At 55.5% G+C, this 14,880-nt stretch overlaps 8 protein-coding genes across 8 annotated transcripts; 4 read left to right on the top strand and 4 right to left on the bottom strand.

Annotated features, from left to right (window-relative positions):
• Nucleotides 1-224: 224 nt before the first annotated feature.
• PG985_006203 (uncharacterized protein) lies at nt 225-801 on the bottom strand (the record flags this gene model as incomplete). Its single annotated transcript, XM_066825972.1, has 3 exons — nt 225-348; nt 452-642; nt 676-801. 3 exons carry the CDS (start codon nt 799-801, stop codon nt 225-227), a joined length of 441 nt encoding a protein of 146 aa, XP_066685579.1.
• Nucleotides 802-1,288: 487 nt separating this feature from the next.
• Nucleotides 1,289-2,464, top strand: PG985_006204 (ebp domain-containing protein; the record flags this gene model as incomplete). Its single annotated transcript, XM_066825973.1, has 4 exons — nt 1,289-1,568; nt 1,728-1,864; nt 1,987-2,221; nt 2,325-2,464. The coding sequence occupies 4 exons, from the start codon at nt 1,289-1,291 to the stop codon at nt 2,462-2,464; spliced, it is 792 nt and encodes a 263-aa protein (XP_066685580.1).
• A 533-nt stretch (nt 2,465-2,997) lies between these two features.
• Nucleotides 2,998-3,868, bottom strand: PG985_006205 (uncharacterized protein; the record flags this gene model as incomplete). Its single annotated transcript, XM_066825974.1, has 3 exons — nt 2,998-3,051; nt 3,125-3,695; nt 3,759-3,868. The coding sequence occupies 3 exons, from the start codon at nt 3,866-3,868 to the stop codon at nt 2,998-3,000; spliced, it is 735 nt and encodes a 244-aa protein (XP_066685581.1).
• A 436-nt stretch (nt 3,869-4,304) lies between these two features.
• On the top strand, nt 4,305-5,305 carry PG985_006206 (3' exoribonuclease; the record flags this gene model as incomplete). Its single annotated transcript, XM_066825975.1, has 2 exons — nt 4,305-4,468; nt 4,564-5,305. 2 exons carry the CDS (start codon nt 4,305-4,307, stop codon nt 5,303-5,305), a joined length of 906 nt encoding a protein of 301 aa, XP_066685582.1.
• A 226-nt stretch (nt 5,306-5,531) lies between these two features.
• Nucleotides 5,532-6,475, bottom strand: PG985_006207 (uncharacterized protein; the record flags this gene model as incomplete). Its single annotated transcript, XM_066825976.1, has 2 exons — nt 5,532-6,277; nt 6,427-6,475. 2 exons carry the CDS (start codon nt 6,473-6,475, stop codon nt 5,532-5,534), a joined length of 795 nt encoding a protein of 264 aa, XP_066685583.1.
• Nucleotides 6,476-7,512: 1,037 nt separating this feature from the next.
• On the top strand, nt 7,513-9,288 carry PG985_006208 (uncharacterized protein; the record flags this gene model as incomplete). Its single annotated transcript, XM_066825977.1, has 1 exon — nt 7,513-9,288. The coding sequence occupies one exon, from the start codon at nt 7,513-7,515 to the stop codon at nt 9,286-9,288; it is 1,776 nt and encodes a 591-aa protein (XP_066685584.1).
• Nucleotides 9,289-9,747: 459 nt separating this feature from the next.
• On the top strand, nt 9,748-11,527 carry PG985_006209 (uncharacterized protein; the record flags this gene model as incomplete). Its single annotated transcript, XM_066825978.1, has 3 exons — nt 9,748-9,779; nt 9,857-10,123; nt 10,180-11,527. The coding sequence occupies 3 exons, from the start codon at nt 9,748-9,750 to the stop codon at nt 11,525-11,527; spliced, it is 1,647 nt and encodes a 548-aa protein (XP_066685585.1).
• Nucleotides 11,528-12,748: 1,221 nt separating this feature from the next.
• Nucleotides 12,749-14,016, bottom strand: PG985_006210 (uncharacterized protein; the record flags this gene model as incomplete). The annotated part of the gene is made up of 4 exons (XM_066825979.1): nt 12,749-13,362; nt 13,428-13,614; nt 13,684-13,757; nt 13,848-14,016. 4 exons carry the CDS (start codon nt 14,014-14,016, stop codon nt 12,749-12,751), a joined length of 1,044 nt encoding a protein of 347 aa, XP_066685586.1.
• Between the last annotated feature and the right edge of the window lie 864 nt (nt 14,017-14,880).

Here is a 14,880-nt window from a genome sequence, read left to right on the forward strand (position 1 = left end):
AGGGTTCATAGAGCTCAATGACACCTACTTCCCATGACCGGGTCGGTATGGCCTAGCGGTAGTATCTATTATGTTGTTACACTTAAAGGCAAGAGGGTTCAACTCCCCCTGCGGTCACTCTTTTTCCACTACAGGTTTTTTTTTATTATTCCCGTTGCTTCACAAACGTGTATAATCATCACCCCTTTTTTCAATCGGGCCCTGATCACCACAGGACTGCCGTCTCAAGTCCATTTCCTCTCACAACTTCCTACCCACTGGCCCCAACCGGCGACCTTCCCAACGACGGCATCGGCGACCTGCTCTCTCGTTGCCTTTGCCTTCAGCAAACCAGCCTCGAGCGGTGCGCTCAGTGCCACAACGAAATAGAAATATATTTTTCTCTCCAGCGTGAGGTTTTCTCTTGTTTAGCTCAATTTCGCAGACATGAGAGTGGTCTCGGGACTTACACCGATGGGGTCCGTGGTTCAGCAGCGGCCTCGGGGGTATGTACGGCACTCCGCGGCGGGTGACGCCGTAATGGAATCCGCCCTTCAGCAGGGCCTGCCCGTCATCCTGTATGTCGAAGTCTGCTGCCTCGACGCTGGTTTTCGCCACGGGGATGCCTCCAAAGACACTGGTGCGATGTGCCGAGCCGCGCCCCTGAAGTCAGCAGCGTGCCTCGACTTGAATTACTACAGCAGCTTGCTTACCCGTGAGCAATAGGCGTGGGCAGCGGCGCGTCCGGATCCTCGCTGACGAGCAGTCGTGCTTGAAGTTCTGGAACAGCCACGAGAGCGATACTTCTAAAAGTGCTGTCATTGTAGTGGGTGGTTGTGGAGGGAGGGAGGGAGGGAGGGAGTCTTGGCTTGGCTTGGCTTGGCTTGGTTTGGCTTGGTGGTATAGGAGGATTGTGATGAATGTTGATGGGTCCCGATTTCAGGGCGGATTTGGTGAAATAAGGGAAATAGAGAGTTGAAGACGAGCAGATATAGCTAGCTCACGACCAATAGAAGCAGGTTGGTGATGGCTGCCCGGGTTCTGCTTATCATTTACATACCTAGCCGGAGCCGATTCGGCGAAAGTGCAAGTGGGACACCCGCAAAGCGACCAAAGCACGGGTATTCATTCCTACCACTGGCAACTGGTTACCTCAAGCTGTTAGCTCTCATCCATCCCTTTGCAGCATCGCTCCCGTCACGGCCACCTCACAGCAGACGCCACGTCTTGAATGGGCTGAATCAATCCATTATTGGAAAATTGCACTGCGAGACCTACTTACCTTAGGTACATAACCCGCCCGGAGAAAATGCCAATTGCAGACTGGATTGGGGCCTGGGGCGGCCTTCGCGACGGAAATCTCGCCAGGACGGGCGCCACCAAGGAGCCACCGCCGCCGGTGCATCCCTATTACCCCCTGGGCGTCGCCATCCCCGGCTATGAAGCCAACCGCGCCACCGTCCCGATGCTGCTGGCGTCGCTGGGCGGGATGCTGGCCAGCGTCATGCTGCTCATGGGCACCCTCGCGCTGCGCGTGAACCCGTCCTTGACCAAATCGAAGCTGGCCGTGTTCTGCTGGTTCGTACTGTGTAAGTAGCCGGTCCTATCTGGATGAAGTTGCATATTGCTAACTCAACCATACGAAATCCAGGCGGTTCTCTGCATTGCTTCTTTGAAGGTAGGATAGGAAACACGCTCTCTTTCTAGGACTCTGTCGAGACGGAAGCTTATTTTTGTCTGGCACATAGGCTACTTCGTCTTCAACCATGCCACCGTGGCATCGTCTCAGAACCTCTTCGCGCAGCTTTGGAAGGAATACGCCCTCTCGGATTCCCGGTACTTGACCTCCGACCCTTTCATGCTCAGCGTCGAGAGCATCACCGTTGTAGGTTCTTCTTCTACTACTACTACTTCTTCTTCCCTCACCTCCCGTGAAAAATGATGATAGCATACTGCCCAACCACATGAGCAACAAGCTGACAACGGCCCGCCACCAAACCCCAAAAGTTCCTCTGGGGCCCCCTCTCTTTCGCCTGCGCGGCCAGCATTGTCCTGGACAGCCACCTCCGCCATCCGCTCCAGATCATCATGTGCATGGCCCACCTGTACGGCGTGGCTCTGTACTATTCTACCAGCCTCGTCGAGACGCACTTCACCGGCCTCGCCCACAGCCGGCCCGAGTTCCTGTACTTTTGGGTCTACTATGTTGGCTTCAACCTGCCCTGGGCCATCGTGCCTGCCTGTAAGTTATATCTTCTGACTGGGTCATCTACTTGGTCGGATGCATTCCCTTGGCTTTAGTATGCACGCAGGCTGACGTTTTGCCACCATCTTCTTCCTTCTAGTCTTGCTATTTGACAGTGTCAAGACGCTAAGAAGGAAGCTCCGGAGCCTCGAAACCATCGGGGCAGGTCTCGCTGGGTTTCAGACACACACCCCGCTCAACAGTGCCAAAATCACGAGCGAGACAAAGAAGGGCCAATAGGGGTAGATTGATGTTCAAGTCTGACTATATCGTATGTCGAATTACAAACGATATATACTTGTCTACCTACCTATGTAGAAATAGAGCGATGGATGACTGCCTTGGAATTCGCTCTTCGTAATTGAATAAATATTGCGAAAAAGATGGTCATATATTGGTTCACATTGGACCGCAGAATTACGGTGGCTTTGAGGCCAAAAGATTAGAGAGACAATGAGAGAAGATAAAAAAAAAAAAAAAAAAAAACCAAGAGTTTTGAGTGGATCATTTGCAAAAGTAAATGTCCAGAGGCGGGGGTATCTCTGAACAGATGTTGAACGCTGTAGGTCCGCCTGGGGCTCGAACCCAGAATCTCCTGATTCGTAGTCAGACGCCTTACCATTGGGCCAACGGACCTGTTTTGCTTATGGAAATTGTAGCGTTATGAGCTGCTGAATGTCGTCGCTGAATGGTCACCACCAGGGATTTAGAATGCGCAATCATCAGGTGTTCATTCTATTTGGGTATCTCTAAGTAATGCGCAACGGAGCGTCTCAGCGGACGTATTTGCCCATGAAACGCTTGTGGAAGTCAGACCGCAGCAGATCCTGTCAATATGTCAGTCTTTTGTTTTTCTTCATTCAATTCAAAAAGGAGAGTATGGTGATGGGCTGTACTTACGTTGACAAACTCCTTCTTCTTGCCCTTGTCCTCGGTTCCGCGCGCTTGGTTCTTGAAGACCACGTCGTCATTCCACCGCCGCTTCATGTTGAAGTTCTGCTTGTTCAGCAGGGGGTTGCCCAGCGCAATGTCCCGCTCCCGCTCCTCCTCCTCGGCGGCGGCGCGCTCGGCCTCCTCCTTCTCGCGCCTCTCGGCCTTCTCCCGTCGGATCTTCTCCAGCTCGCGCTGCAGCTCCGCCTCGTCGTCGTCGCTGTCCTCCTCGTCGCTGTCGTCGTCATCGTCGCCATCGTCCTCCTCGCTGTCGTCGGCGTCTATGTCGCGCGACTCTTCCAGTATGCGCCGCCGTTTGGCTTCGGGGTCCTCGTTGCTGTCGTCGCCGCCGCCGCCGCCGCCGGATGTGAGCGCCAAGGGGCGCTTGGTGCCGTTGGCGGCTGCGATCTCCTCGGACTCGGACGAGGGCGCGGGGAGGGCACCGCCGTTGGCCTTGGCGAAGTGAGCAGCCTCGGCGGCCAGGAGTTCGGCGCGCAGGTCGCGGACTTCGTGGTCAGCATCGCCGCCTTGTCCGGGTTGTCTATAGCGACTGTGAGTAATCCGATGTGGCGTAGAAACGAGAGGCAAGCCGACAATGACCTACCGGTATTTCAACTGGGTGTGTGCAGGGAGGAGGCGTTGATGGTACGCAGGGCCGCGCAGGGCCTCCTTGCCGCGGGCAGGATCGAAGGTAGGTCTGTGGGCGGTAGTCATGGTGGCTTTGGTGACTTTGTCTCGTGTTGTGTGATGCTATTTAGTACGTATTGCCGGTGTTAGGAGTATGCTCCCGCTGGTGTTGTCGTGGTTGTTTGAAGCAGTACGAGAGAGGGAGCGAGAGTTAGTGGTCGGTGTCATCAACATCCAAAACCACCGACTTTTTGGCAGGGGACCGCGCCCGATGCTGCTGGACAGGGAGTAAACGCGGAAGCTACCTGGAATTGGTAGAACTGGGACGCTAAGATAGGATTTTGATGCCCCACCACCGCAGCTAGCAAACCACTAAACCAGCTGAGAATTACTGCATGTGCATTGGTTACTTTGCATCCCACCTGTAAACTTCGCTAAGCCGTTGTTCTTTTTTTCTGTCTACCTGCCTGCTCCGAATGCGACGAGGAAGGAGAGGCTCTATCCTTTCCCCCCACCATTGATCATGCCGCGCGAGGCCGAACCTTCCCAGAATGAGAAAGACTTCATCTTGAAGGCTGTCCGAGAGGGCCAGCGTCTCGATGGGCGCGCCCTCGACCAGTTCCGCCAGCTTGATCTCAAGTTTGGTGACCAGTATGGAGTCGCAGACGTCACCCTAGGCAAGACCCGGTATGCTGTTCTTTCCCCCCCCCCCCTCCCTTCTGATGTCGAGATGCACTGCAGAAGAGAGAAAATGGTAGCAGCTAATTATAACATGGCTCTAGGATTCTGGCCAAGGTCACTGCAGAAGTTACGGTCCCGTACACAGACCGGCCGTTTGATGGCATCTTCACCATCGCCACCGAGCTCAGCCCCATGGCCTCGCCCGCTTTCGAGGTCAACCGCCCGACAGAGACCGAAGTGTTATTGTCGAGACTGTTAGAGAAGACCGTGCGCCGTTCGAATGCCCTGGACACCGAATCTCTGTGCCTAGTGGCAGGGCAAAAGTGCTGGTCCATCAGAGTGGACCTGCACGTCCTGTCCCACGACGGCAACTTGATCGATGCCTCGTGCCTGGCGGTTGTTGCAGCCCTGCGCCACTTTCGCAAACCCGACACGAGCATGGAGGGCGCAACCCTGACCGTCTACACCCCGGCGGAGAGGGAGCCCGTCCCTCTGAGCTGGCTGCACTCGCCTTTCTGCATCACCTTCAGCTTTTTCGGGGCCGTACAAGTCGGAGAAGACGGCGCGGAGAAGGACATCTGGCTTCTGGATACTACACTTTTGGAGGAGCAGCTGCGCGTCAGCAGTTGCACCATCAGCATGAACAAGCATGGGGAGATCTGCCAGGTCGCCAAGCCCGGTGGTGCGCCGGTCGAGGCTATGACGGTCGTGCAATGTTCCACCCTGGCTCTCCAGAAAGTCAAGGACTTCTCGGACTTTGTGGACCAAAAGCTGGCTGAGGACTCGAAGCACAGGAATAAGGGCGGGCTTCTGGCAGAGCTGTCTGCCGATAACGCAAGGTAGAAACCATGCTCTTGTATTATAAAAGGCGTCCAAAAAATAGACCAATGATACCCACCACCTCGAGGATACCCCTTGAGTCGCTGCTATATGATGGTTCCGCAGGCCTGCGTAAACCGTTTCCCCGTGACCTAACGCCGTCTGCATGCCGCTTGAGAAACGCCAACCCAGAGAAAAGACCCTCCCTTCCCGACACACATTAAGTAAAAGAACTCTACCGTTTTTCGTCTTATCGCATGACGGGTGGCCTTGACTCCTTGTTCCACTTCACCCTGCTCCGCACCCAGTCGACGGCCTCGCTGACTCCGGTTCCGGTCAAGGCACTCACGGGCAGCACGCGGGAGTCGCGGATGGAGCTCGCCTTCTCGCCCTCGAACACCTTCTTGACGAGCCCTTCCTTGATCCGGACCACCTCGACGCAGTCCTCGCGATCCTGCTTGTTGGCCAGGATCAGGAGCGGCACGCCCTCGGTCTCGCTGTGTTGTAGGACATCCTCCAGCACCAGGCGGCACTCGTCCAGTCGGCCCAGGTGTTTGCTGCCGCTGCTCACGTGGCCGTGGGCGCGGCTGCTGGAGGAGCGTCGGTCGCTGCGGGTGCCGGCGGTGGCGGCCGAGCTCGCGTCGTCGTCTCTGCTGCCGCGGGGGCCGCCGCCGTCTTGACCCTCGTCCTCGTCCTCCTCGTCCTCCTCGCCGGGCAGCAGCAGGCCGTCGCCAATGTCGGTGCTGTCGATGATGAAGACGATGGCGTGGCACGAGGCGTAGTAGCTCTGCCACAGGCGGCGCAGGGACAGCTGGCCGCCGACGTCCCAGATCTTGAGGTACATGTCCGGCAGCGTGAGGGTGCTCACGTTCTGCCCCACCGTCGGCACCGTCCGCAGCTTCGGGTCCGGGCGCTCGGGCAGGAAGAGCGACTTGGCCTGCTCGTGGAAGGTCGTCTTGCCCGCATTGTCCAGGCCCAGGAGGATTACCGAGTACTCTGTTGTTTTCGCGTGGTGAGCAAATCGTCAGTTGGCTGCTGCGGAGGTGGGGGAGGGAGACGGAGGCAGAGAGTATGTGAGGGAAGGGAAGGCAATGAGCGTCGCGTGGGTCGATGCCACCTATGCACAATGAATATGCAGCACTTACCTTCTTTGCTCGTCGCGAGCCGGTACAGGCCCTTGGCTAGATGGTACATGGTAGAATTAAAAAAAAAGTCTCCCGGTTGGCAGACTTTCCTCCCGCGTAGGTAGTGTCTTGGTGGTTGGGATGGATCGTTCTAAAAAAGAAGCATTCAACGGGCTCGCTCCCCAGACGTTTTGCGACAACAGTGGGTGCAAAGTACGCAATCCCAATTAATGTTTCCATGTGGTTCATTTGCGCAAGGAATGTTTTGAAACACTTGCGGCCGTCCACTTTAGCGGGACACTTTCGGTAACCTGGGGTTCAATTCGGCCCCCTGGAATTCCTGTAATTGGCTTGGCTTCTAGACTACAGGGGCGGTTTACAGCAGTCAGTGTACTGGAGAATGCAACGCCTGTAGTGAGATTAGGTCTGCGATGATCAACAACGGTTACGTCTCGTCTCAGCCCTTTAAATGTTGACGACAGATTTGATAGTGCACCACTTCTACATTGCAACCTTGACTCATTGCTTCCCTGCCAATTTGAGTCTGTCCTGCAAGAGAAGTTGGGCCTGGCCGTAGAAAAAAGTACTCAGTGGTTTGGTTGGCAGACTTGCAACACACAAGGCGAACAACAAGACAGTTTGCACAGCCTGTGGCTGTGCCATTGAAGCCCATTTGCGAGCTGAGCAGATCGAGGGCTGAATAGACCGTAGCAATCTTAGGCAGCACCGGCGGCTCTTGGCCGTCAAGTTTGCCAAATCCGGCAAGAGCGTATTCTGGATCCCGCCTACATACGTAACTCGCCGGGTAGCTTAACGGCTGACATCAAGAACTGGCCATGATGAGGCGACATAGTATAGTGTACTTGGTATGTCCTATTTGGGTAACACGCCCATGCATCTGATTGGTCCCCGTACGCTCCATAGTCCTATACTAAACGTCACCGGCTTGCATAGCCATGTATAATCCATTTGCATGCAAAGCTTTCTACATCTGCACTGCCAAATATAAAAAGCAGATGCTTCCATCGGGGTTGGAAGTGTCGATATGTGACACCAAGCAGCACATTCTCCCCGGCGCACTACCCCAGTACCTAACACTTTTCCATCATGCTTGCCTCCTATTGCAAGACTGCGGCACTCGCTTCACTATGCCTACCTGGTGTGTCTGCCAGGTTCCTAGGACCCATGGACCCGGCACCTGTGGAAATAAGCAGCAAAGACAGCATAGTACGAGCCACCTGGGAGAATATTACCTCAAGATTTGACCAGCACTTCAGCGGCAACGAGCATTCCACACTCCTTGCTGGCTTGAACAAGCACACCTTTTCCCTTGGTGTATTTTCTACACACGACACGGAGGCAGCTGCAAGCCTCCAGTACCATCACACCGGCCCTGATGTCAAGAACGCCTCGAACGGGGTGAACACGGTCAACGGGGACAGCATCTACCGCGTTGCCAGCCTGAGCAAGCTCTTCACGGTCTTTGCCGGCTTGATCGAGCTCAAGCCTCAAGACTGGAACTTGCCCCTGGCTGAGATCTTCCCCGAGATTGCCGAACTACCCACCGATGGCCCTATCCGCCATGTGGACTGGCACGCGGTCACCCCGCTCGGCCTCGCTTCACAAATCTCTGGGGTTCCTCGAGATGGGAAGCCCTTTGACACAGGCGATTTGTGGTATACACTGTTGGGCCTCACCGGAGAGCCGCCAGTTGATCCTGCAACATTGGGGTTTCCCCCCCTGAGCATTGAAGAGGTCGAGGCATCAGTGCCCTGCAAAGGTTACAACTGTTCCGGAGTGGACTATATCAAGGGGCTACAGGGCCCAACCTTTCTGCCCTGGCAGACACCAGGCTATGCGGACACGGGCTTTATCTTGCTGGGGCAGGCCATAGCCCGGCTTACCAACATGACGATTGAGGAATACTATCGAAAGGCCGTCCTGGATCCGCTGGGCATGTCAAAGACTACTGCCATAACCCCGACCGAGCAGGGCTTCCCAGGGTATGTAGTGGTGGCACCCCTTGAAGGCTTTGCCGTCCAGGGGGGTATCACAAGTGCATCTGGGGGCGTATTCTCGACGACGAACGACCTGGCCAAACTGGGTGTCGGCATTCTCAACTCGACGCTGTTGCCGGCCGACCAGACTCGCAAGTGGATGAAGCCCTCGACCTTCACAGCGCACCCGGACTTTGCACAAGGCATGGGCTGGGAGATCTACCGGTACACTCACCGAGACACTGGCCATGTAACGGACTTGTATACCAAGCTCGGTGACGCCGGAAGCTACTCGAGCTACCTGGTCCTGATGCCCGACTACGACGTGGGCTTCAGCGTCATCCAGGCCAGCGGGATCGCGGACGCGGCCGCCCGCAGCGCCGCCACGCAACTCCTCGCGGACATCGTCAGCGAGGCGATCCTGCCTGCGCTCCAGAACCAGGCCGCCGTCGAATCCAAACGCAACTTCGCGGGGACTTACACGGACGGCCAGAACTCGTCGCTCGTCCTGGCTTACAACGAGACGGCCAGCAACGGGGCCGGCTTGACCCTTGTCTCGCTCACCAGCGGGGGTCACGACATGATGGCGCAAGTAACCGCTCAACTTGGCGGTGCTCAGCTGGTCTTGCAACCTGCCATTGCTGCCTCGGGGCCGGCGAGGCAGTTGTCTTTCCAGGCCACGCCCGTCGTGGACCCGGCCGCAGAAGGCGCGGCAACTGGCCTCTTTTCCAAGCAGTTTGCCGTCAACTCGGACTGGATCATCAACAATGTCGCTACATATGGCGGGCAAGGACTGGGGACCTTCATCTTCGATGTTTCCGCCCAAGGAGAGGCGACGGCGGTTACCCCAGCATTCCTCCGCAAAGCCTACCGGAGACAGGATTGATTGTTGGTGCCGGATTGGAGGCAGGGAGGGACGTCTTATTTTTACCACCAGCCAAAACACATTCAGTGCTGCCTTGTATTCTTTTTTGTATTGTAGGAAGCCGAACGAAGACAAACGGTTTACATTGATGTATTGCATATTACCCTGCCAGCGGCTGATTGCATGTGTAAATTGGATTGTTGCCCAGGCCCGAGAGCCTGTAGGTCTTGTCTGCCTGCCGCCTCCCTCACGTCATGACGCATTAGGTTGGTTCGCGCTTCGGCTAGCTAGCTCCCACGCGCCCTGCATCTCCGACGTACTTGCACGCTTACTGGTGATTACATGGCAGCAGCATCATCGCACGAACCTGGATAAGATTCGGATCGCTGCCTTCCTGGTTTACTCAATCAACCCTCGATAGATTAAAACCGAGAAAGCATTCTCACTACACATTCAGCATTGTTGGGGAATGATTCAGAGATGGCGCCCGTTCCGAATCTTTACCCGCCGAGGTACGTTTGTCTTCACATGCACACTCACTCGCATTCTCACGCCGATGCTAACGGACATTTCTTGGGTGGGTTTGTAGCTATGTGCCGTTGGGCGTGGCCGGCGCTCACTTGAGCCTGGTCGTCTACTTGTCTTACGCTGTCGGCTCCAGTCTGTACACATCATACAAGTCGCAGTCCCCGTCGCAGCATACGCGACAGCGCCTGTCGAGACGAGTAAAGTTGGCGCCCGTATTCGTTGGGCTCGCTGCCGCCGCGCTGTCCCTGGCCGCATACTCGGCTGTCCGATATGCCGCTCTGTCTTACAGGGCCTGGGCCGACCACAGAGGATATGCGCTGCCTCAACGGTACGTCCACTTCCACATCAAACAGGTCGTTTCCTTCCTGCTAACGTCACGCCCAGATGGTTCGGTGACGGGGGTCTTGTTCCAGACACCACCAGGAATTCGACCGAGCTGTACGTCGCGCACTGGTTGAGTGACACTCCAGTCTACTTCGATGCAATCGAGATCATCGCCGAGAAAGCACGGCGCTTCTGGTGGGGACAGCAGATTGATCTGGCCACTGTCGCTTGGAGCATGCTGTTGGCCATCGAAGGGCGCCGGAGACGAATCCCCTTGCTGCCGGCCTTCATGGCGCTCGCGCACTTGGTGAACCTGTCATATGCCCAAAACCTCTTCTACCTGGCTCTGTTGCTTACGCCAGCCCCCATCCCGTCCGGAGAGGGTCGCCTGGAGCTCCCTGTGGCCCCTGTCCCTGCTTCGCTTTGGACAAGATTGCACAACGCCTTCTTCCCCCCGAAGCCCAACAACTGGTGCCCTCACCCGGCCGTCTTTCTGGCTGGCCTGGCAGTGAACCTTGCTGCTATCGGACTGCTCCCCCATGCGGCCGAAACGCCTTCGTTCGTGAAAGTGGTCATGTTCTCCCGGGTGGCCACCTTCTTGCCTCTGCTCCTGCCGAAAGTGGTGCCCGTAAGCTGGGGTACAGTCCACCCGCACCCTCACGACGCATATAGCTCGTTCACGACTCTGTTCCGATTCCTCTCTGCGGCCAGCTTCTTTCTCCACGCGAAGGCTACCTGGTATGGGTTGAGTTATAATTTACCGAACTCCCATTACCACCGCCACAGCCGCTTTCTTCCCTGGGACGTCGAAGAACGATCTACCTGGGAGCGTAGCACCACCGCCCTGGGCAAAGTTATCGGCTCCATTTCCGATCACCCGGTCGTCGCGGCCGTCGGCTGGGACGCTTTGATCTGTGTTGCGAGCCTGGGGGTCTGGGCCGCGGTTCGTGCCACGGACGTCCAGGCCATCATCAAATCCGCCGTGCCTTACTACGGCACCGACATCGCCGGAGCGCTGCCGTCCTCCAAGGAGGACGCTTCGGAAAAGAAGATCAAGACCGAGCCCAGAGACGACGAAAGCCCGGAACCAGAGCCCTACATGGCGCGGAAGGGAAGCGGCCGGGCCAAGGGCAGGTTGGCGAGCATTGCGAGCTCCAGTGGCGCCAGCGAGGATATTGCAGCGTCGTCCACGCCGCGCCAGAGAGGCCGCGCCAACAGGCAGCTCGCGGAAGAAGAGATGGCCTACGAGCCGACCGCTAAAGAGGCGCGAGAGGTCGCCGAGGGGGACATCTTGCCTCCCGAAGAGCTTGACTGGGAGAGCGCCTCGCTCTCCTGGGGGCTTGCTGCCCTTGGTGGGCTGGGTTGCGCTTGCGCCGGTGTCTTTGGCGGCGAGAGCATCTCCCGATAGAACGTGTTTGCGTCAAATGATTGGGTTGCACGAGTGAGTATACGCATGGGCTGGAAAAGGGGGACACCTTTGTCAGAGAGGGAAAACAGGGGTTTCTGGACGTGCATGCTATGGTCAGACTGGTTCTCTCCGCCCTTGAAGGCTGCTTTCGTTTTCGGTATTTGACAATGGATCATGGAGTTTCTCTCATTCCTTCTGGGAGCTAGTGTGTGTTTTTATGCTTCCGTTCCCTTTACATTGTCCGATGCCCAGTGCTTTATCTGTTCCTAGCAGTCGACGACTTGGGCACTGTCGCACAATAGAGGTTCGATGGGAATATGCAGGCGACCCTAGGCATTCTTCTGTCCGGTATATCCAATTGTACCCTTCTGCGGAACGGCAGCAGTCAGTGACAGGAATGTCCCGCGAACCTAAAATCCCAAAGAAGTAATATCTAGAGAGATGCTAGACAGTGTCCAAGTAATGAATGTTACAGACGTCGAATACGTATTTCGCGATTTTAATGCTGATGGCCTGGTATCGCTTGGTTCGAGCAGCCTGGACCGCACTCGAAAGGACGACCGCTCAACCTAACAATGCGGATTTTTCCATGCGAAAAGAGCCGCCAGATCTCGGGTGTCAGATACGCCTACTTTTGAGCAACGTTAAGACGACACATGGCTAAGAGACACGCGAAGAAGATTGCGAGATAGAGACGATACTTATTCCCGACGTCGAGCATCAAATGATGGGATATCAACATAGAGAATCCCATTCTTCGGGAGCCTATTTACATAGGCCCCTCGCTGCCGCGAACCCGAGTCTCGGGTCGGAGCAAAACTAGTAAAACATATAGGATGAACTTAATCCCCGAAAACGAGCATAACTCGCGGGGTTCGCATCTCAAAATATGTACATGCGATGGTTGCGGTGGTCTTCGGTGACCGCCGCTTAGTATGCAGTATATGCACTTCCCCATGGTGTTCTTGGAAATGCCTAGTCAGGCAGGCCCCTTTCCAATTAGCCTTGATGGTAGGCCTCCACCAATGTCATGAAATAAAATCCCGGTGGTAAAACAACGACCCCCAACGCCTTGCGATGAAACCCAAGCACCCGTAATCAATATCGTGCCCAATTGTGCGACCGTGGGCATTCCGTCCGTATCCGATTCCTTAGCCCAGCCGTGCCCAATAATACACGCAGTCCTTGCGTTATCCTTCTAAATCCAAAATCGTCCTGCGTTTATAACCACTCGCGGGCCTCTTGTTTGTGTTGTTGTCCCGGTAACGACGTAACGGAATCCTGCGGCCTCCAGTATCGGTCTTCTGACATGGGGCTCTCGTTCCTCGTAATTGTCGGGGCATATGTGGGCTTCGCGTGATGCTGGTAAACCAAGGGGATCGAGCCATCGTTCGATTCGGCGTCATCGGCCACGTGTCCCTCTGCTTGTCTCTTCCTCTTCATCTGCTCTGCTCGGAGTGCAGCCTTGGCCGTCCTCATCCGCTTGTAAATGATAACGCCGACGACAATAGTGACGGCAAAAGTAACGCCGAGCACAGCGTTCTGCACCTGGGAACCTTCCTTCTCAGCGACGAGCAAGACACCCAGGTAGACAAGAATGATCTGCTTGGGTAGGGTTAAGAAGGTGGCCACGGCGAAGTGCCAGAACTTGACGTCGCAGGTGGCGAACACCGCGGTGGAAAAGTGCGAGGGGATGATGGAAAATCGAATCCAAAATACAATCCAGAATCCACCATCTCGTGTTAGCCGGGCAAGAGAGGCGTAGTTCAGATTAGTCCTTTCCATCTTGATGGCCTTTTGGCGCAGCAACGACTTGAACGCAAACCAGGTGCCGACTGCAAGCAATTGGGTGTCAGTAGATCCGGTAATGAGAAGCTGGGGCAAGGGGGCGGTGGCATACCTTCTCCCAAGAACGTGCCCGCCGCAACGAGGCCGAAACCGATCCACAGACCATAGACCACACCACACAGAAGCGCGACGACTTCATGTCCAAACAACGGAGGGAAAGAGATGATGATGAGAATGACAATGGGTATGAGCCAGCCTGCTGGTAGATCACGGACTTTTTCCGAGAAGGGCCTCAGGATCTGTGGTCGGAGATGTCAGTCACTAGTCTTGGTAGCGTGATAGCACAGCACCGTTGGTTGATCACTAACCTCGACGACTTGGTCATGATAGATAACCAGCAGACCTGTAAGTACTCCCACGATGACCATAAGGATATGCCACGCTGTTGGTTTTCGTCCAAGTTAGCTTAATTCAGCAAAAACCAAAGTCATAGACGATCGGCCAAAGAAGAAGGGGTAGGGGGGTAGCGTACGTAGATATTTGGGACTCAGAAAGAATCTCTTCCAATCAAAGGGCCTGAAGTCATATTCGGTGTCTGCCGGTGCGCCGCCGTGTTGTGATTGCGGAGGAGCGCTGCCCATCTCGAGATCCGGTCGTTGTTGCGTCTCCGGTTTGGTTTGCTGCACGGCAGGTTCCTGCATAATGGCCGGTTTGGGGAAGTAGAGGCACTGTAATAGTAGGACGGGTAATAGTGTAGTTTGTGTGTAGTGTAGAGGTGGTATGTATATATGTACAACAAAGAAAAACCAATAGAAAAATACGGCACCACTCTCAACACACAACTACAAGAAACGAAAACAATGAACGAACAGGTCGGGACAGGACAGGACGGGAACAAACAAGGACCCCAAAGGATATTATCATTGAACGAGTTGAGTTGGTGACGATGCGACGGCGAGAAATGAATGAATGAATGGAAGAAAGGTTGAAACCAGTCGGTTTGACAGTCGGCGGGGGGTGTTTGTGGGTAGGTTCGCCAGGGTTCCTTTCTTTGTCTGACCGGGGGGGGGGGGGCCGTAAAGAGGTAGTAGGTACAGTAGTAGCTACATAGTGCCAAGGGCGTGGTGCGTAGCCAGAGCCTGCCAATCCTGCACAGGCTTGTTGCTTGGTAGGCGCATCTTGAGACTGCGACGATCTACACGCGTTTCAATAGCCCCTTAATCCCATCCAAATCCATGCAGCTTCCCACAGCACAGCCTTCCCACTCGCTAATACGGCGTGTACCAGCTTCGCGACATGGATGATGGCACAAGGACAGAGCCCACGAGCGGCCCGTGGGGCGGCGACGCCTTGATTTCGGGCAAGTCGAGTTGAAGGACCACCAGCTAATAACTGATCAGATTAAGCATTTGTCATGGCTTTCGTGGATGGATGGCAATTCCCATCTTGCCCGCTGCCCGCTGCCCGCTGCCCGCTGCCCGCTGCCGATGGAAAAAGGGTCTCTCTCTCTTTTTTTTTTTTTTTAATGGCACCATTTATCCACGACCGATCCAAACTTCTAAAGT

The sequence above is a fragment of the Apiospora marii genome, assembly GCF_038362585.1.
Source record: "Apiospora marii strain CBS 49790 chromosome Unknown utg000004l_segment0_segment0, whole genome shotgun sequence".
NCBI lineage: Eukaryota > Fungi > Ascomycota > Sordariomycetes > Amphisphaeriales > Apiosporaceae > Apiospora > Apiospora marii.